Source organism: Anopheles merus, chromosome 2R (assembly GCF_017562075.2).
Source record: "Anopheles merus strain MAF chromosome 2R, AmerM5.1, whole genome shotgun sequence".
Taxonomy (NCBI): domain Eukaryota; kingdom Metazoa; phylum Arthropoda; class Insecta; order Diptera; family Culicidae; genus Anopheles; species Anopheles merus.
Window position 1 is genome coordinate 18062595 of NC_054082.1, and position 21554 is coordinate 18084148.

General features: G+C 48.6%; 1 protein-coding gene across 4 annotated transcripts in view; it reads right to left on the reverse strand.

Annotated features, from left to right (window-relative positions):
* Positions 1–21554, reverse strand: part of LOC121588417 (semaphorin-5A) — a 114207-nt gene that overhangs the window by 2284 nt on the left and 90369 nt on the right. For all 4 annotated transcript variants that reach the window (XM_041906316.1, XM_041906317.1, XM_041906315.1 and 1 more), the window contains 2 exons: positions 2235–2951; positions 512–2169 (listed from right to left, as the gene is read on the reverse strand). In XM_041906316.1, the coding sequence (XP_041762250.1) occupies positions 512–2169; positions 2235–2951 (2375 nt within the window). The remainder of the gene's footprint in view (positions 1–511; positions 2170–2234; positions 2952–21554) is intronic.

A 21554-nucleotide genomic window follows, 5' to 3' on the forward strand; every position in this document is an offset into this window, starting at 1 on the left:
ATTTGCGAACTGCAGAGACATAAACCTTCCCGAATAGTTCTCTGTTCTTTTGCTCGCGGGTTCAATAGTTCGTTTAGTCGTCCAATCGTTCGTCCGTTCTTTTGCTGTTCCAATTGATCAAGCTTTTGTACGACAATCTGTTCGTTCATTCGCTTATCAACTCGACGAGTTCATTGCTTAGGTCGTCATTCGTCCGTCTGTTACCTATGCTCGTTCGTTCGTCTCTACAATCTACATTTCTTCTCCTCCTGTTTGGCTTAAGAAGCACAGCCGAATAGTCAAATCCTTGCTACGGAGGGACGGTCCATTCTAGGCTTGAACCTATGTCGTGCATGTTATTGAGTCGTTCGAGTTGACGTCTGCACCACGGGACCGCCACACAAACTTCACTTAAACAATCTATATAAACATAAACCGTTCATCCACTTGAAAGCATCGTAAGAACTAACCCGTCACGTCCCCTCTCTCCCTTCTCCAATCCACAATCCTCACCGCCTTCCCTTACACTCACCTCTACATGGTTGCGTGTTGCACGCCCGCCGCGTCTTGTTAAACCCGACGCACTCGAGCTTCTCGCAGGTGCGGGTACGATGCTGATAGCCACCTCCACAGGACGCACTGCACGGACTCCACGAGCTCCATTCGCTCCATCCATCCTCACCCTCCTCCCCACCAGCCAACCCAGGCGCCAGTGCGTTCGGATCGACCGAACGCTGGCACGAACCGTCCGGCTGGCACACGCGCACCTCCTCCTTGGGCGTAATCTTCAACAGTGCCGAGTCAGCAATCGGTGCCTTGCACGTAAACCGGAACCGCTTCTCCACATACCCACCGCTAGCCATCGTCCCGTTCGCTACCGTCAGCCACGGTGTCCACGTGCCCGCCTTGCGCACATCCGGGCAGGGCTGCGTGTTACACACTTCGTAATCGAAGTGACACCCGGAACAGTCCATCCCTCCGTTCTGCGGCACCGGATTGTCACACTTGCGGCGGCGTATGCGGAAACCACCGCCGCACACCGCACTACACTCCCCGAAGTCTCCGTACGGTCCCCAGCCACCATCGATCGGTGGTTGCTTCGGTGCCGGGCACGGTGGCAGATGGGAGCAGTAAATCTCGGCCCGATCCGGTCCCACACAGACGCGCCCACCGTGCGCCGGTTTCGGATTGCCGCAGGTGCGGCGGCGCGTCTTCACCGCCATGCCGCACGTTTGCGAGCAAGCCGACCAGGCGGACCACTCCGTCCAGCCACCGTGCACCGTACAGTTGGTGACGGCGATGTGCATGCCGGTGCAGCCACTGCCGCCATTCTTCGGCGGCGGATTGTTGCACGTGCGCGTCCGACACAGGCAGGTGTCCGCGTTCGGGCCAAAGTCTTCCCCGGCCGCCGAGGATCCTAGCGCTCCTCCGCCGATCGTACCGCCGATGCCGCCCGCTTGGCCGGGCGACTGGGCACACCGGAACCAGCCGGACCAGGCCGACCATCCACCGTCGACGGGTGCGGTCAGCACGGGACACTCGGTAGCGTTCTGCACCCAGTACCGGGCCAGCGTGTCACCGTTCGGTGCGATCGTGCACGCCTCCTGCAGCTCGTTCCAGCCACAGTACGGATCCATCGAGTTGAGGCAGCTGGCGCGGGACAGATGCCGGCCGCAGTGGTTGGCCGGAATGCGCATCAGGGCGCGCTCCGTGCCGACGTACAGCGATTCCGTGTCCTTCACGTACTGCATCACCTTGATGGGGGTGTCGGGGCGCTCTTCCGGCTGCCAGATTTCGATCACGCACGTGTCCTTGGTGCGGGGCAGCACCGAGATCTTCTTGATCGTGCCGCCGTCCGTCGCGACGTAGATGATGTGGACGCGCTCGTGCAGCTTGGTGGGAATGATGTCGATCGCAATGTGGCTCAGCCGCTCCAGGGCCGTGTGGTGCAGGGGCCGTCCGGTGATTGGCTGAATCGCTTGATCCATCAGCTGATACTTGGACGACTCGATCAGCGACATGTGGCGCCCGGACGGACTTCCACTGCGGCACTCGTAGTGGTCCCGGTTGCTGACGTCTTGCGCGCGCCAGGCGGCACCCTTCGATTCCTGGTGCTTGAACGCTCCGTCGAAGGCGGCCTGTATGGCGGACATGTTGTACGCACAGATCGCTGACCCGTGGATGCTGTTCCTGTGCGCGGAGAGGAATCATATTAATACCCAAAAACCTCACAAAAAGGATCGCTTCATACTTACTCCGGTGTGGTGAAGGTCGCGTAGAGAACCCCTTCGTCCTGCGAGTACACCATGCCCTGCACCTCGTTGTAGTAGAACGGATAATCCCCGGGCAGCGAGCAGTTCAGCCGCGCCTTCACAAACGACGTCCAGTTGTCCTTCAGTATGCCCGGCGTACCGCCAGCATCGTTCTTGCACACACGCGCGATCCGCGAGTAAATGATCTTGCCACAGTTCATGTACTCCACCGCTGCCTCGCGCAACACAAAGTAGATGAAACCACCGTGCTCAAAACTGCCCGCAAACTGTGGCTCGTTCAGCCAGAGCGAGTTGTACTGTACCGTGCGCAGGATGCGCGAATTGTTCTCCGTAATGTCCGACCGCATGATGGCGGAGTCGAGCCCGGAAAAGTCGGTCGCCGAACCGACAAACAGTTGGCCCGACTCGGACATTAGCGCCGTCATGTTGGCGTTCGGATTGAACGGACACTTGGCCACGCCGTCGTCGTTGCGCGTGACGGAAAGATCCTCCATGTGGCGCACGGTGCAGCGCGGGTTGAAGGCGTGCGTGCCGCACGCGTACACCTGGCTGCCGTAGCTCTGCAGCACCATCACGTAGTTGTGGCACGCTTCGTCCGATTGGCCCTTCTGCAGGCAGAGGGCGCGCATGCTGACCGGCACCTCCCATGGCGCTCGCTCGATCTCCTCCAGCCGGAGCGAAAACCGGAACAGGTTGTCTCTGTAATAAAGATGGGGAAAGCAAGGGAAAAGGAAGGAAATGTTAGAAATGTAGAAAACGTAAAATATACTAATGAATATGGTTTTAAATAAGCCTTAGATTCTACAGCTTTACGTGCCACTATCAAATCTAGTAGGCACATATAAGGTCGGCATGATTTTCGAGAACGTTACTGCAAGAAGAGTTCTAAAAGAGTCTGCAAGACGGTCACTTTTACTCTCGAAAATGAGAACTATAAGCTCGTCCCTTAATTGTTTTATTGTAATTCTGTAGCTTAAATTGATTTAGTTGAAGAAATTGAGTGCCAGGAATTGTACTGAGCGCTCGCAGAGTGCGCAATGAGTGCGATGAGCTATATTGAGTTTGTAGCACAACATGGAGTGCTCGGAGCAAAATTGAACGTGCGGAGCTACAACTATCGTAAAGAGTTGAATGGAGTGTGCGCGGAGCTCCATAAGGCGTGCAGAGTTACATAGGGCTTTCGATTCTCATCTGGAAAAATGTTGACATCTTTGCTTCTTAGAAAAGAGCTACTTTTAATCACGCTTAGTCCCTGATGTTACCACATTTATACTTCATTTCTGGCCTTAGACCTACGATTGATTCTTACATTTTCAAAGCAATAACTACTGTTCTGCTTGGATGAATACATTTATCATATCAAATTGATGATCGTGATGAGATGATTGTGTTCATTTGCCAAACCAAACAGTTGAAAATGAACTGCAAATTAATGTTGACTAACAGCAGCGCTGAACTTTAACCTAAAGCTAACGCTGTTTAGCTTCCTTCTAATGCACACTCAGTGTCATTTCAGTTCGTTTCGCAAAAACCGACCACTACCTTCCAAAAACTACCACACAGCCACAGTCAATTAAAATGTTATTTCTTCTCCAGTCTGTCTGGTTTTTTTTTGTGTCGCGCTCACCTCTAACACCCTTCCCTGAAGGTGGCGCATTTTAGCAGCTTCCTTAACGATCCATCATTGAAGCTGACCGCCGGTGCCGATGCCGCACCGTTTGACCACCGCCACCATAAATTGCCACCATAAAGTGTGCAAATAAAACCGGCGCGGTTTAGGTTTATAAAAGTTTACAAAAGCGCACCACACACCAGGCAGGCGAGCGCGATCGTGCGCACTTGAAAGCGAATCCAAAGGGAGGGTAGAAATGGAAATGATTTAAACGTAAAAGGAACAAAATAAACCCACTACGACGAAACGCGAAATTTGCGAACCGAATCAAGTCGCCCACGCACGGACTGTTTGGCGAATCCTACACACCCCGGGGTCTTGGCCGGGGTGTCACCTCCAAAAACGGAAATCAAGCCACGAGACTGCAGTCGCGGTGAAGGGAGCGTGTGTTTGTCTGTGGACAAAGCGATCACAACACCTCTCAGAAATATGGTTTCGATTCCAAACCGCCGGCGGGCCACAGGATGGCTTTATGTATGATGCTGGCTGGGTGTGGGATCATTCCCCGTCCCTCCCTTCCTTCCCCTTGCATAGGTGGTGTGAGTTTTGGAGGCGCCAAACATTAATGAGTTTCCATGTTTTGTGAATACGTCTATATGGAGAAGGTCAAAGTGAGGGTTACGCGATACGATACGAGGCTGGGGCGTATAACTTGATAGCATGCTCCTTTCTGCCAAACGCCAAAATGGGGAGCACGCGACCAAGGATTGGGTTGGGAACCGAAAATTTATGGAAGCTATTACTCATTTGCATACATGCCGAGAGTGTGCCGATTTTGGGAGTAACATTTTTATGATACTTTCCGGCAGAGATATTGGAATTAGTTAGTCCTGAATGAAAGAGTTATTGCGAGGTAACAAGCAGGACTTGCCTCATACTGAGTGACTTCCGAACATCACATACGATCAGTAGTTTATCAAGAGTATTTTGATGTCTCAATTTTGAATGTAACAAACACTGAAAATGATCGGAAAGGGTGTCATCAAATTATAGTCGAAAATACATAAGGGTACCGTAAATCAGCGCACAACATTGTGCATTCATTATCTTCATTTTAATTAAGATGATTGCTTCGATTATTAGTCATTAAATTGGTGATCGTGCGCTTGATGAAGAGGGTGATCACCAACAGCAGAGGCATGGTTCGGTGATTTATCCCATTTTCCTCTTTCTACTGCCCTATTTCCACACGGTCTGTGCCAATAGATTAAGATTACCGGGAAATGATATTAATGACAGCAAACGAGGTCCCAACTGAACGATTATCGCCGTTCAAGCTTTCTTCTCTGATTTTTGGGTGGTGAAAAATAGCGACTACACCGAGATGTGGAGCACCTGCGTCACTAATGACATTCCCGGTTCGGCAACAAAATTGATAGGAAAGCGTGCGCATTTGTTCAATTTTGCACAAAATATTCCTCACACACATTATCCAATCTTAAGAAAGGAAAAAAAAGAGATAATGAATTCCAAACGTTTATTTAGTGGGCTCGTAAGCTATCGCTACCTGTGAAACCTATTCGGCGCGCAATGCGCCACTCAAAATGGTAACAATACTCTTGCCCTCGGATTGGGTGGGTTGCGATATTTTTTATGCAAATTGGAAGCACTTCCATTTAGGCGAAATCCCGTAAGTAATCGGAACGATTTGATGATCACAATTTATGACGCCGTGGCGTGTGGTTGTGACCGGGCGAGTCTATTTTGCCACCGTTCGTTGCGCTGGTCTGTTAAAATGCAAATCTAACGCGCTAATCCGTTGGATGGACAGGTGAACACTTCGATGTTTGGGGAGTGGGGGGGAGTGGGGAAGAGGTTCTTAAAAAGGAATGAACTACTTTCTGATTAGCTCTTATCGAAGTGTTTATTTGGAGTTTGATGATCATTTTACTTCGAGGTTTTATATATATATATATATGAATTTGGTACATCACATTCAACATGTTTTTCAGGGAACGAAATGGTAATACACACACATATAAACACACACAAAATACTTAATCCACCGTCTGACCGTTAAACATCTTCTGGAGTCGTTCGTTATGCCCGCTCCAAGCTGCTGTCCATCCTACGCGGAAGCTTAATTAAGGGAAGACATCCGCACCACAACTTCAGACAAACGGGACGGACGCTCCCTGGGCAACGGGACAAGGATACAGTGTCCGTTAATTCCAGATCACCCATTCCCATTCGCTGTCGCGGTGAGGCATTAAGATTACCATAAACAACATCTGCGTCTGGGCCGTTGCATTACGTTCACACCCGCGGAGTACAGAGTATGATCCGGCGTGTTCTTCAGGTCGAAAGTTTGGTGTCAATTGCGAAGTAAGGCACCTTAAAGGCACCCTCTTTCGTGGATGAAGTCATGCGCAGAGTGTCATCATCGGTGATTCTGTGGTGCTAAATCCGTACCTCGCCTCTACTATAATTGTACATCCATTGTCCAGCCATTTCGTTGCCCAGTTGACCTTAGTGGGTCTTGTTAACTCCAAATCCAACACAATCAACTTTCGCACACACACACACACACACACACGCATAGAGACGTACACCCAGACACACATGTCAAGCTTTAGCCCCATTTCGTCCTACAGGTTAATGAGACACATTCATTCAATGTGGACCTCCGCGGCATTAAGTAGGACCTACAAACTGTCGGTCAAGAGACCCACACACGTACATCACAAAGTGTGCCAAATTGGTATTGCTAAACACACAGGCATAGAAAAATGGCAATGACACTCCAGCCGCGCTTGACAACCGCACCCCGGCGGCCCGGCGGCCCCTAATGGAGACAACCACACCAACCATCATTTGCGTACTAAGTTGCGCACTTGCGATCGATCCGACAGCGTAATGGTTTAAATTACTCTTCGATCCGATTAGGTGTAAACGTGGCCCCACCACTCACCCTCCTCTGCCCGCCCGTCCCGTGCCCCAAGAGCACGAATGTACGAGAGTTTGCACTTTGTGCCAGGGCTCGTACGAAGGCAACCAGATCCAGTTTGACCGGACACTTCAGGCGATCGCGATCGGATGGCGTCCGTACGGCGATCGTTTATCGCCTCCGGATTCCGTTGGTAAAATCACCACACACACACACACAATGGGGCGTTTGGGACCGGGTTGGCCTGTGCGCACACACGCGCAGCAAAACAACTTTTGAATTTACACCACCGAATCGCACACACAGAACCGATTAGGGCGAACAGATAAGCGAAGTGCCATACAGACCATCTCACCATCGACGCTAAGATGCCTCAAGGCGATATACAACCGACGGTGAGCTGGAGGATTGATGAGGAGATCGAGAGACAGGGGGGGGATGGAATCAATCAGATGACAGTTTTATTAATTGGTCACCATAAAGAAGCCATATTTATTTGGTCCTGTCCAGTGGCGAAGAGGAAGTTAGGGACCGGTAGTGCATTAGAGGTAGTGCAAACGAACCTCAGGTGTGTAGCTTTGCGGAGGAGTCACACGGCCATACGGATGCTGTCGCCCCCGGAGTTCACATCCACTCTCCGAGAGTGGGACAATGCATTACAAGACAGTGTCACTGATTCTAAATGGCTGAACCGTACCAGCAGTTACATTTGTTTGGACGTCTCACACGCTCGCACTGCAGTGCAATACTTATCGTTACGCAGCAGTTTATGGGCGCAGGCAGGTTTTTACGGACCTCGGCCTGGGTGGTAACAGCCGGTGCTCTAAACAACTATCGAGTGGATTTATTATGCATTCAAGGATGTTAACACACTCCGACATACAAGCATTTTTCTGCTCTCTCTCTCTCTCTCTCCATTTAGGACGGACGAGTGAATTCAGGGGAAGGAATTTGTCGTTCAAACAGTCTGAGCTGAAGCTAACTTGAAATTGCTAATTCCAAACATCGTTCGGCACCGTCCTTATGCAAACGAAACCATCGCCTCATCAGGTATCATGATACAGCGAATGTATTGTTTTCTTCTGCTCTTTGGATCACACCACACCTGGCTAGAGGTCGCCGGCCAAGATTCTGTGAGCTGACGACAGTGTGAAAGCAAGGATTAACCAGTGACACACACACGTATGGTCACTTTGACTCATAAATCCATTCGTTTGCATTCGAACCTTCCATCAAATAACACCATTAATCAAACAAATTAGTTCCAACGCGTCAAACCGGGTGATATGGGGAGTGCCCGATTATGAGCCTCGCAGGGGCAAATTATTTGCGCAGACGGTCGTGGTGGGAGTGGGAGAGCCCTTTGGGGAAGGCAGTCTTTGCTGCCACCCGTCCCGGCTCTCTATCGCTCGTGCAGTGCACGCTGATAATAAACTATGTGAAGGTGAGCAGGTATTAGAGAAGAAGAGGGCACGAACAGCACAACACACGACCGTACCCGATCCGGTCCGATCGGATCGTCACTGTACCGCTGTTGACAAGCGTTTACGAGTGATCGTGGTCGTGGTCGGTTGACAGACTGGTGCCGTCCAACAGGTGTTAGTGAGAGCCTTCCTCTAATTCTCATCACCAATCAAAGCGCTAACACGGATGGCGTCGCGCATTACGAGGATGACATATTCACGCCCTGTTGAGTTGGGTTGATAAAACACAACGCACCAAACGATCAACGATGGCCTTCACGATAGGCGGCTTTGGGGTAATCATGACGTGGGGTTTGTGTTTTTACGCCAGATAGAAACGTAAAACACTTCACTTAAGGTGTAGAGAATCGTACGGGCTTAACATGCGTGCATCATCGGATTCGTCTCGGTTTGTTGTTGTTTTCAGTGCACGCAAGCGCCAAGAGCCACTGTCGGTACACGGTCATTGGTTGGGTGTTGTAAGCTGAAGCAGGAAGGGTGAGTGAGAGAAGCCGAGAGGAAGGATAATAAAATTTGCATCTTAATGTACCACAATATCGGTACGACAACATCATTAGAAACCTATCAAATCATAATTCACCTCACTTTATGGCAGGTCTGGAGAGGGTGGAAAACAAAAATCAGGAAGCCACTGTGCAAAAGATGATCATTATGATCAGGGATGAGCAACTGTTTTTTTTATGGGAAAGCTATTTTGATGTTCACTATTCAATTCCTGCTGTTTAAAAATAGAGAATGTTCTATGTAAAAAAATCAAATAACTATAAAAACAACAGGTCCGCGGATCATCCCCGATTCCGCCGCGCTGTCTGCACTTGCACAGCTCATGATGATAGTGGCCGTTTTGTTGATTACTTCGCTTTAATTACACTGAAGTATCAGCCAGCTTAATGTTATTGCTGTTAAGCCACGATTTACACCCGAGCTTAGTATCATAGCCGTCCCCATAATAGCACCGTTTCGCGTGATCCAAAGTCCGGGTGTCAAAGGTGACACAGTAAATGTAGAGGAGGATGTATAAATAAGCTGAAGATGAAGAAAAGCGGCAGAATCATTTGCCATCACCCGGCAGTCAGTGAAGGAAGTGGTTGGAATTAAATTAAGATAATAGCACCTGTGCGGATGCATCTCGTAAAAACCTGATCGTACTGCATTTCCACAGCAGACGGAAAGCTAGCGAAAAGTCTAGGAGAGATTTTAATTATCACCGTTTTGCAAGGAGCTTCCAGCAAAAAAAAAAACGGAAGAAATAACACATTCTGATTGCAGCGTGTGTCATGCGGAAGATGCATGATAGCATTCCGTCCTTTCACGAATCTTCCTCCTGATTCGGCCTTGGACTTGTGGAGTTGTAATTGGAGCTGAAGTTAAATTGAGATACCCTGGTTAAATGGGTCCTTCCGCACGTCCTATTTTGTATCGGTAACGGACATTCTGGGCCGCCGAAGCTAAAGTACCGCATTCTTCCCATTCCGCTGCGACGACCATCTTCACCGATCCACGGAGGAAACACAAATAGCACAACCCTATCAACCCGAGCGCCACCTGCGCACGGGTCCTCAACTAACGCGGTGTACAAACCGTGTCGGGTTGGATTTAATTGGTAATTGCTTGCTTGCTTGAAGCAATTAAGCGTGGCAGCCGTCGGACCGTGTGCTTGTGGTCGCTGCACTGACGTACTCCGTCCGGGCCGTTTCGGAGGATATCGTTAAGGCTTCAGCGGTTCACTGTTTTTTTTTTTTTTTTTTGCAGTGATTAGGGGAGTAAAAGGTGATTATTAGCGCTGCGGTGGACTTTCCAGAAATCCCTAGCAAAACGGGGCTCTGCCGCTCGTTGTGGCCCATAAAAAAAACGGAGTGAAGCAAATCATCCCACCCGGTAGTTGTCCCGGGCACTCGTGTACGCGTGTGGGTGTCCACAATGGTCCGCACGTCGCCAATAATTACATCAAATCAGCAACGGGGGAAGGGAGGTGAATTTGACTCGCTAAAACGAGGAATTTACGTTTATATGAGTTCAATAGACGTGTTTCTGCCACACGGCGCGATTGTCTGCTCTGTTGCCAGGGTTTAGTTTTAACAAGCAGTGAGATGTGACGGTCATAAATGTAAAGTTAAAGTCCACATGAAATGCCCACTGATGAGACGATATTGCTGAGCATGGTGTAGGTGGGCCTCCTCCAGGATTAAACTGCTCCATCCATCGATAATAAAACAAAAATAAAACGATTGTTTTTGTGTTGTTGCTGCTGCAATTTCCTCGAAATAATGCACCATCATCAGCGGCTTCGTGGTGCTTCCATCTGCATAATGCGCACTTCAAACTTACACCATCCACTTAATTTTTCCCTCAAAAATCGAACTTCACAGTGACGGGTACATGCATACAAGCAGCATACTGGCTTAAAGAGAATGGCGTGTACCATTGTGCCCAGTCAGCCACATTTTGCTGCCGACCCTTTTCCGAGGGTTATCTCGTGCTGAAGAGCGATATAATGCCGACCGCCACTGCGACGACGACGACAGCGACGATGCGCAATATTTGTGCAGTCGTGGCCGTCCTTCACCCGGGATGCATCTTTCAAAGTCAAAGTGCGGCAGATGACGGTGCGATCGATAAATATGCATCACACACAGGCGGAAAGGGGTGAAGGCACGCACATCAAATCACACTCTCCGGCAGGAAGGAGATGGAACCCCTCCCCCCTTATTTCCAGTCCGAGATGTCGGGGCGTGCGTATTGCCTTTGCAAAAGTACACTTTTTCAAGCTCGGAAACGTCAGAAACGCATTTATAATACCTTCGAGGAGCTCGCACACACACACACACACACATGGTTAAGTATTGAAGTGGTGATATCAATCACGAACGAAAAAGCACTTCAAACCCGAGCACCGGGGCGACATGGGTTCGAACAATCGGGCATTGGTACCCTGCCGCGCGCGTACGCGGGAGACAGACGGACTGATTATGCTTAAGGATCGGCCCACCATGTGGGAGCTAATTGAAAAATCGACAAGACATATTGAGTTTCCCCTTCCCCCAGTGGCAAGAGTTCTAATTGGCATATGACTCTGTGTATGTGTGTGTGCTGGGCGGGACAAAAAGAAGAGGCTCAAGATGATTTGCCATGGAGTTAATGATGAAGAATTGCACAGACATACATTTCCATAATTTCATTCGGCTTACGAGAGGCAGAAATAGGAGGAAGTGGCAGAGAAGAATGAAAAGGAACTTGTAAATTGTACAAATTGATTAAATGCAAACTTGTACATTTAGACAACAAAATTCAGATAACCCCTTGAATCGAATCGATCAAGACCTCATTCATGTTCTATTAGTTGTTTTCTCAGCGAAAAAGACCTTTCGGGCGATCGCCTACATTCATAGAACGAGGCCACTCCAACAAGAATGCTGGCGAGTTCAGTTTATCAAATCACCAAAGCAATACACTAACCTTTCCGTTTTTGGATTTACACACCCGGTATGCAAAACGACACCCCGGACCGTTGTGTTTGGCAAAACACTTTCAAACGCAACGCAACGCAACGCGAACCGAACCAACCAACCGACAGTAGGTCACCGGGGTAGTGCGGTAGAAACAATCGCCCTTTTTTTAACAACGGTTTCGATGCAAACCCGCGTATGAAAATGTGGGAAATGGCGAACCATGATTCAGTTCGGTTCATTCATACTTTCTTGTTTGGCTCTTTGTGAAGTATGCCACCTATTGAACACATGCCATTGTCCAGCAACGTGTCGATTGAAAAATGAACGCAACGACAAATGAAGGCAGGCGCAGTAGTATCTCGACAAAACTTAATCACAAACAGAAAACGATGCAAATTCCCAAACATCACTCATGCAGGGAGTGGGGACATTACAAAACGGTTGCGTAAACGGCACGGCAGGCGTTTTATGGGTCGCGCGATCCTTTTGCCTGAGCCAACAGCGAAACGTTTTGCCAAACGTAGCTTTGAAATCGGAGACGACCGATCGGGTTCAAGTTCAGCAGGGTTTTTAGTGGGCTCCGTGGTCTTATCATGGCTCAATCTATCCAAACATTGTCAGCGTGTGAGAAGACCGCTTGGGTGAGGGGTGGTGTTCGGCGGATCGGATAGAGCCGGCTATTAGCTCTGTTTGACCTGGTGGTGATAGCTTTTTCAGATTAATCGTTAGTTGAATGCTGGATCGAGGTAATCGAGATGGTAGAAGGTTAGCTGTTTGAAAGAAGTGTGTTTCTGTAGGTTCAAATAAGCGTGCAGGTATCAAATCTGCCAACGAAATGAAATCCAGTAGGTCCTTCTTAACGTCGTCATTTTGCGTACAACAGTTGTGACTGTCTAATGGGGCTGTTTTCCTTGTCCAATATGTGTCACAGATATTCCAGTAGAATCGAGATTCGAACCACCGGTGACGGTTGATCGAGCAAAGGCTCACGCGCACCTACCAACTGTCGTGCGGCGTCCTATCTCAAGACACACGTTCATTGTCGTACACATTTCATCTCTTTTGCAAATTAAAATTGCAAATCTCAATCCTTTCTGCATTCTAATGATATCAAGAAAATCAATTAACGCAAACATTCCACCATATGCACGCACGCGACACATTCGGCGCCTCCACTGCACGACTGCGTGAAAATCAAACAACAATTTGTCAAGGTATATTGTACGGTGTGCAAATAATGCAAAACCGAACGAACGTCGATCACTAGTCGGCGAGTGGGTGTTCAATTTTCCAATTAAGGGTTCTGCTCCCCCTCTCCCCGCACAGGCTAGCGCAATTAGTTCTAAATAGGTCCACCTCTTAACATGTCGCCAGCAACAAGCGCAATGATCCACACGCAACTGCAACTTAGATACGATCGCAATCGAAGGCCTGCGATCACGGGTAGAATGATTATTAATTGGTGCCGAGTTGAGATCGAGCTTGCATTGCGCGAGTGGTTCAGGTTCTATAGTAGTTCATTCATCGATTTCCGGCGCCGTAATGCGATGATGACGATTGAAACTCCCATTATCGGCCCGCGACCGCCACTGAGCGGTGATCGTTTGAACACGATCCGCCGTGTGCTATCGATGCAGGATACGGTTTAAACATCGAGCCGAACACGGATGGATGGGAGGTAGAGTAACCCTCCCCGCGAAGGTCAAAAAGGTGCAATGTAGGAACACGCATCATTAGCATACCAGTCCCGGAGGGTTTAAAGTGTCTGGCTGTGCAGCCATTCTTCGAACGCACGGGGCTCCCCATCGACTTCCGAACCGACCAATGTTAAAGTGCAACCGATGCAAATGACCACCGTGCAGCGGGGAGATGAGTGCACTTGCTCGGCGTGGTGACAGTTGCGCCCGAGCGGCTGCCGATGAAGCCGTTAGCATTAAAATGATGTAAATATGCAACTGCAACTTGAACATGATTTTGCCAACCCTCCGCACCATCGTCTCGCAGCTGGGCCGTGTCCGCTGCTGGGAAACCGATGGACGAGAGCTACGTGCACTAACGTGTGTGTGTGTGTGTGCTTTGGTGTGCAGCAACAAAAGTGCAGTTGCGGCCTACTGCGCCCTCTACTTTGCTGCCTGCACCGATGCAAGTCACGTCCTGGGCTCGTCGCGCAAATGAAAACGGGATTCGCGGTCTACGACGAAGGGAAAAGCGGGATGGAAAAGGGCTCACATGATCTCATGTTCTCGTAAAAGAGCAAGGCTTTATCAATATTTCACACGACAACAAGCATCAAGCGGCTAACCAGCAATGGCAGCAGCGACAAAGAAAAAAAAACCTGTCCGAAATTTGAAACTAAACAGACATACTGATGGAGCTCTGTTCCGAGACGGAGGGAAAATAAGCAGCCAACAAGAAGAGCGAGATCGACAGATCGATATTCGCACACGATCGATTGCAGCGCGATGCACCCATCAAAGCCTGCCTGCGGTGAAAACGAAACGACCAACGGCACATTGCACAGCGTCTCGATGCAGGTTGCTGGCAGTTGCTGCAACGGACCTCACCGCGGTGCAATATCGTGCGGTGTGCATCTTGCCGGTTTGTGTCACTTCTTGTTCCGCGCCAATGTTCCGATGTGTCTTTCTGCTTCTTCAAGTGCTTCTCCAGTTCGATGATGATGATGCTTCAACACGAACACGAACGGATCCGGAAGGCAGTAATATTGGTTGGTGATATAGGAGAAAGAACGAAAGAAAAACACGCTAGAAGCTGGTTTGTGTCTTGTCTCCTTTTGCCCATTGCATCGCCGTACGATGCACGATGCAGGCGCATAGCGAATGGGTTGTTGTAATAAAAAAAAACTGATTCCGATGGCGCAATCATAAGCTCAATGACAATTAAACCACGGCGATGATGATGATGATAATGATAGTCGGCGCCCGGGTACTTGCATTTTTATATATAGTGTGCACATTATTTTAAAATGTTTATTTCTTTCCGTCAAACTGATGTTGTTTATTTCATGTTCCAGGAAAGAACGCACACCGTAGATCACGAGGAAGAACGGTAAGGAGCAAAACAAAATATCAAAATAATTACCAAAATATGCAAACGTTTCGGTCGGGCTGCTGACACTGCTGTCTACCCAGCCGGAAATGGCAAATCGTTAAAGTGGTAAAGCCTTGCGGCCTTTTCTCTCACTTTTACCAGCGCCGGAGGCAAACCCCAGTGGACCAATCAACAAAGAAAATCAACCAAATCTAAACAAATCTTCCCTAAAACCGAAACAAAAAGACAATACAAACTCCTCGCATTAATTGATAACGACCGGAACGACCGCTTGCTGCTCGTCGTCCGTTTGGTTCACTTTGTCCCTCGCTCGTGTTGAGTTTGCACAAAAATCGCTCCATTCACCGAACCAAAAACCCGCCATTGGCAGGCAAACATCACGGGCATGCGGGCATCCCGGTATCCCGGGACTTCATTAGTGATCGGCGCATCGGCGCATCGGAGTAGAAGAGAGTTGGACGTCCGATCGTTGAACGGGACCGTCGTGCCGTAGCGAAATGTCTTTATTAGCTTGCTACCGAGGGACACCCCTAATAAAGTGGGGATCAACCCGAACGGTTTGGCACATTGGCATTCGATCGCAAATTAGCGTAATTTCTGAGCGCCCCTGCCTTCCTTGGTTGGCGTGCGCTTTGCGGGAACCCTACCCGGCCACCGGATGCAGATGATCTACTGCCATAAAGGCATAATTATCTTCAAAACACTATCATTCGCTACGCTCCGCTACGTGTGTTTGCTGTGATAGAGCGTGCCAAAAAAAATGTGCAGGGCGTCCCGGGTTGCCATAGACCCGTGCATGTATAAACAATACCGTAATGAGCTACCTTCAGGGCAACTTCCTATTCGGTTGCAAAGCTCCCACCAAAAAAAAGGGGAGATAGAAGTGAAAGAACAGGCGACCGAAAGGATTGTGCAATTAATCGAAAGGAAAGTGTCAATCACGTGCCGCCGTCGTCCGTGGGGGGAAAGGTTCCGGGAACTTACCGGGACTCCAACGGGCGCTTCACGCAAGCAGCACACAATTAGTCAAACAACAAAAGGGAATGATTGCTGCCCTCTCCGGTTTTTGGAGTGTTGTCGAAAGCTAGCGAAAGCTCGCCGGAAATTACGCCGGCCGCTGGTTTGAATGCGCTGTCGTCTGAAGCGCCCAGCAGCACGGGACATGCCCCCTGACACTTCAAATGTCACACGTGACTGTCAAAATGTTGGCGTTGTCCGGCGTGCGTGTGTGTATGTGTGAGAGATGGGTTTAAAGAGCGCTTGCATCAGGGTGACGCTCAGAAAAACTGAACCGATTTCACTTTCGAAGGTGGAGTGCCTGTTTGTTTATGAAAGATAAACCTTGAACCTCGGTCTAATCCAAGAGCAAACAAGCGGTTGCGTTGCAGCGCAGTCTGACCGCAACAGACGGCTAACAGTTTGACCATTTGTTGGCAGTTTATTTTTATTGGCAAAAAGACGAGGAAAGGCACAAAAAGGGGAAGAAATATTTCGATTTAAAACAGCCAAACAAATGAAACGGTACTAAACGGCGGCTGCGGTTCCTTACCGCTCACTAAACACTGACATTACGGGCAGCTTTAACAGCCACACAAATGAAACAATGTAGAATGGAGGAAGACAGAACGCATCCTCTCGAAACGTTTCGGCTGCACAAAGAAGACATAAAATATGGATTATACTCGCCCGGAACCCGTTACGTTCGTCGTTGGGCCGCAAAAATCTGTCAACAGCCGCGCACGTCTCGTCGGCGGGTCTAAGGCGGATAAATTATGATGTGTGCTCCGAGGCTTGTGGCTGCCAGTCCAGACCGACCCTGGAAACTGCATTCGTCAAACGGCGGCCATATGGTTGCACACACACACACACACACGCACACTATCATCGGTCTGGGGGAGTTTTTTCTCCTTCTTTACAGTTGTACGGTTTGGAGCGATGGCGAAAGCAAGTAGAAAAAACGCCTTATTATTCGTTGAAGTTAACATGTACTCGAAACGTTTCGTGGCGCGGGACAAAACCTGCTTTTTTACAGGATGTTTGCTCATGTCATTTAGAAGTGGACTTCTAGGGGCGGGCGACTTTCACCGAACAGGCACCCCAAAAAAGCACCCAAATGCATTTTCAAGTGTTGTAAATCATTTTTGAATTGTATATTCCACACGAATGTATGTAAGGTTATGAGGACAAAGGCCTAAAATATAAACGTAACAACTCGATCACCTAAACCGCTTTGGAGTAGGTGATCGCTGGCATCGAACGACGAACCCGTCGATCGGTTACGTGCGTGCGTGCATTAACGGGCCCCACTCACACTGTGTACCGCAAGTCCGCGCTAATCGATTGCAAACGGTCGTAAAAGTGCAACACCACATCTGTGGCCGACGGTCATAAAAGCGCCATCATAAACTGGCAAACACCTTCTCGGGTTCTCGGGTCGAAAGATCGTCTGAGTGGTGAGCCGTCCGTTTGGGAAAAAAATAAAACATTCTACTAATACCTTTTGGTACGCTAACACATGAATATATTCGTTCGAAGCGTAAGGCATCTCTCGCCGGAAACCCCCGTCGACTAGTGTTGGCACTACAGTCCCGGCGGGGAATTGTATTCTTTCTCAGAAACGCCAGCAAACCATAACGACGAGTCACTAGGACGGGCCCCGGGTCTGCCACGGAAGTCCCACTGTGACACTTCGGTGTAGGTCGGCCGCGTATGAATATTCAACACTCTTACTTCGCACAAACAAAACCGACCGCGACCGCGCCAATACGTGCAGAGAGACTCTGGGCTCTCCAGCTGTCCTCCAAAACTCTAACCCCGATCGCCGAAGCGCGCGAAAACGAAGCCGCCCCGCCCGGTGGTCGACATAAATTTTGCTCTTATTTTGCTCTAGCCCCACTTGCAGGACAGGATAGCATCGGCAGCATCATTGCACTGAAGTGATTCAACGGGTTGACATTGTTCTCCTCTCTTTCGAGCGGGATGATAATTTATGGAGTGTTGTGTTTTGGGCGCGCCAGCAAAAAAAAAAAAAAGAACTATCGGCAAATAAAATATGGCAGCTACGCGGAATCGTGGCTGTTGACCGGGAATGTCGCTGAATGTGTTTTCTGCACTCACATTCTTAGATACGGTTTGGTTGGGGTGTTAGAAAGACGACAAACGATAAACGAAAACGAACGGAATTCATGATCGTGAGTTAGAACGCGTGATCGGGCGGGATCGTTCTAGTGACATGTGATTTGCAGCTGGCGCTTTTTTGGCTCTTCAGTCAATGTCAGCATTCCTTCGGGTGACAAATCGGAGATGAATGATGAATCATAAAAAAATTGCGAATAAATGTTCAAATTTTTATTTTAAAATCTAGTGGAAATAATTAAGACTGTTTTGAAGAGAGCGAAGACGCGACCGGACGAAACTTTCTACCAAAACTTCATTTTGTGTTTGCTTCTCGCATCTTCCGCGCAGCATCTTATCATGTAACGAGCAAAGGAAATTAGCATGATAAACCTCTCCCCAAGAGGGACGCTCTTCGCCCGTGGTGGACCACCCCTGGAGACATCGGGTTGGTGAAATAAATTAATTTCAATTAAAATAATGAAACGAGTGCATTAAATCGCGGCGGTAGGTCGATCGGCCCGGTTGCATCCGTTAGTACCTCACACACAGCCGCGCACACTCTTCTTGCTTCGTGGAAAGATATTAATTTTCACGATGAACCGTTTCAAGAGCTGGTGACAAATGAAAGATTACATGCAGCAGACTGGGGCGATGGTGTTGCCCAGTAAATCCTGTGGTCCTGTGGTGCACTCGATGCACCTTGCTGGTTGGCCGAGAATGGGAAAGTAACCTGGGACTAGAATGCAGTATCTCAGCAGGAGATGTAGCAGTGTTCGCTTCAGTATCTTAAGCCTGTTTACTTGTTGGAGCTCACTGCGAACCTTCGTCATGCTGGTTCTTTCTGTGTTCACCTAGAATCCCTCTTCAGAATGCTAGACTAGACTTCTTGGTTCATGGAGAGAAGATCTAGTTTCTAGTACAAAAAAACGAGGCAATAAATTTGAATTTCTGCACTGCATGGGATAACTCGCTTCAACAACACGCCACGTTGTTAATGACCCCATGAACAGTTCCCATTTCGGCGGTGTTGTTTAACAGCCGGTAGCTTTTGGCTTTACATTCTGTGGGTACATCTTCCAGCCCCAAGAAGAGTAACAAATGTGTGGCACACATTCCCATGCATTAAAAGCCCGTTCCGGCCGTCCGGAAATGGGTAGTTCGATACGCGTCCTAACAAACCGCTGTCGTCAAGCTAATTAGCGATTAATTTGTAGCCGCTCCGGGCCTAGTCTCTCTTTCCCGCACGCTAACGTCGTCGCTCGTCGTCGTTCGAAATGTCGTCGCACGAACGCTCTGATCACACGAGAGGTTCCGAGTAGCTCTTGCGTGACGTTTCAATGCAAACCAGGGATTCCTCTGTGCGATTGCGTGCATTGCCCATTCCGCTAGAGTTGCAGAATTATTTGATTCCCCACCCGGAAAGTGCCGGAGTGCAAACTTTCCCGTCCTCTATCAAAGCATTGCGAACTAGCACTTCAAAGCACTAAGTAGTTGGAGTGTTAGGAGCTGCTGTGGTATGCGCAAAACGATCGCACAATAATAAATATGATCCTGGGTGCGGTGGGTTGAATATCACTTTCGCGCTACGGCTGGCAACCGGTAGCAGCAGGCCATGCTTAGGCTGCAACGCCATGCGCAGAGATGCAAACTAAGCTTACCCAAGCTTACGGGGGGGAACGCTCTAGACGGGATCACTTTTAAGATGTATAAATTATGGAATGTTTACCACTTAATTGAAATGTTTTCCCTGAGCGCTTTGGCCTATTGGCTGCGAGCTACACTCCGAGTGCGTGTGCACACGCAATCCGTATGAATGAAACGTGTTAATGTTTTGGAGCAAAAACCGTTCCATTCCCACCGTCCGCCGAGGGGTGGTTGGTGGCTGATCTTGATTTCACACCGGTGTTGATAGTCCGGAAGCGGAACAGATGGAGACGAGGGTTTTTTCCGAACATGGCTCGAAATGGTTTAGTTGCGTGTAAAACACGCTGGTTGAAAGTTTTCAGCTTTCATTCATCTTTCGGTTGTGTGAGAAACGTTTGTAAATGTACACGAATATTATCTTGAAGATTTTTGCACAAGTTTACATACTTCTTTCGGTGGCTTTGTATGCCTTACAATTGTATTCTTCATGTGACCTATGCTTGATCAAGATCGTGTGAAAGCGTTGTATAACTCTCCATAGAGAGAGAAAAAGATACATCCTGTAATAAAACTCTTCTACTGGTTGTAGAGCGATGGAATGCAAGAGGAAAAGCTTGATTACATTTACGATCGTCGTTTTTCGTTCAGTCTCGATTAAATCCCCCATTACCATCGTTACCTTTAGCGTTAGCGGACATAGCGCACAGCACGACGACATCGTTTAACGTACCTGCAATGAAACAGTAAAATAAAACAGCAATTAATAAGTTGTTCTGCGTTGTTATGAGGACGTTGGAGGATGCTTTAAAGAGAGCCATTTTCATTAGCTTCATAAATAAAGGCTAACCGTTAAAGTGGGTGCGATAAATGGGCGACCATTTACACACGTTTCCACATCACACGGGACGGGCGAGTGGAACTAGATATTCGAAATCAAACGGTACCATTTTGATGATAGACGTGTTATACAGCCACTAACGTGGAGTGTCAAATTTCTCAGTTTGCTTGTGAAGGGTTTCAAAATTGATAAAAGTAGAATCGATTTGGAATCGTTCATAGAACAAACTTTATTTCCATCATCAGAAAAATCTTTAAAAAACAAGTCACGTTTACGAACAGCTCACATCCATTGATGTCACTACTACACAGCCATTCTACACCCATGCCGGAACTCAATCACCGCTAAACAAATGCTCACCGGAATCGTCCCGGTACCGATGATCACTCGGATGCCGCATGGGATGCGCACGCGCCATTCCGCAAGCAAAACCATTGCCATTAAATCACGACGACGCATTCGGCAGCCCGGTTCGCTGGTGCAATGGTGCAACCAGATACGATCCATCGGGATATAGCCAGTGGGACGCCTGCATCGATCGGTGCATCTTGCCAAACAGATCGGTACGATCGTTGTCCCCGATGGTCAACAGCAGCCAACGATCGGCGGCTTAATTGACAATAAATAATGATGCAAACGCGCAGCAAAGCGGGCTACGGATGCGTATGCGAAGATGCGTCGTTTCGTGACGCGCCGCCAGTGGATAACGTTGTGTGACGTTTGTCTTTATTTTTCAGCCACTTTGTGTGTAGAATTGTTTTTTTTTTTTTTGTGAAGTTTTCATGGATTGCCAGAGATTGATTTCGTATGCAAATGCTGTGTGATTGTGGCATCGCGCGATTTGCAACATTGCCGCACGGTGGAAGTGTTTGTCGGTATTCTTTAACGATCGGTTGGTTGCGTTGTTGGCATGCTTTTGTGCGCATGCTGATCGAGTACTTGTAGAACTAATAAATGTTTTGTCCCATTAGTTTAAACAAATCCGATTGGTTTATTAAACCAATGACTCACTTTCCAATTGCAAACCCAACTAACTTGCAGCCCGTTTCCTTTCTGCCGAGCACAAAACATCTGTTTCGTGGCCTGGCGTGTCGCTACTGCTCGTACTGTGACCACCCGGACCGTTTACAATTGCCTGGCAA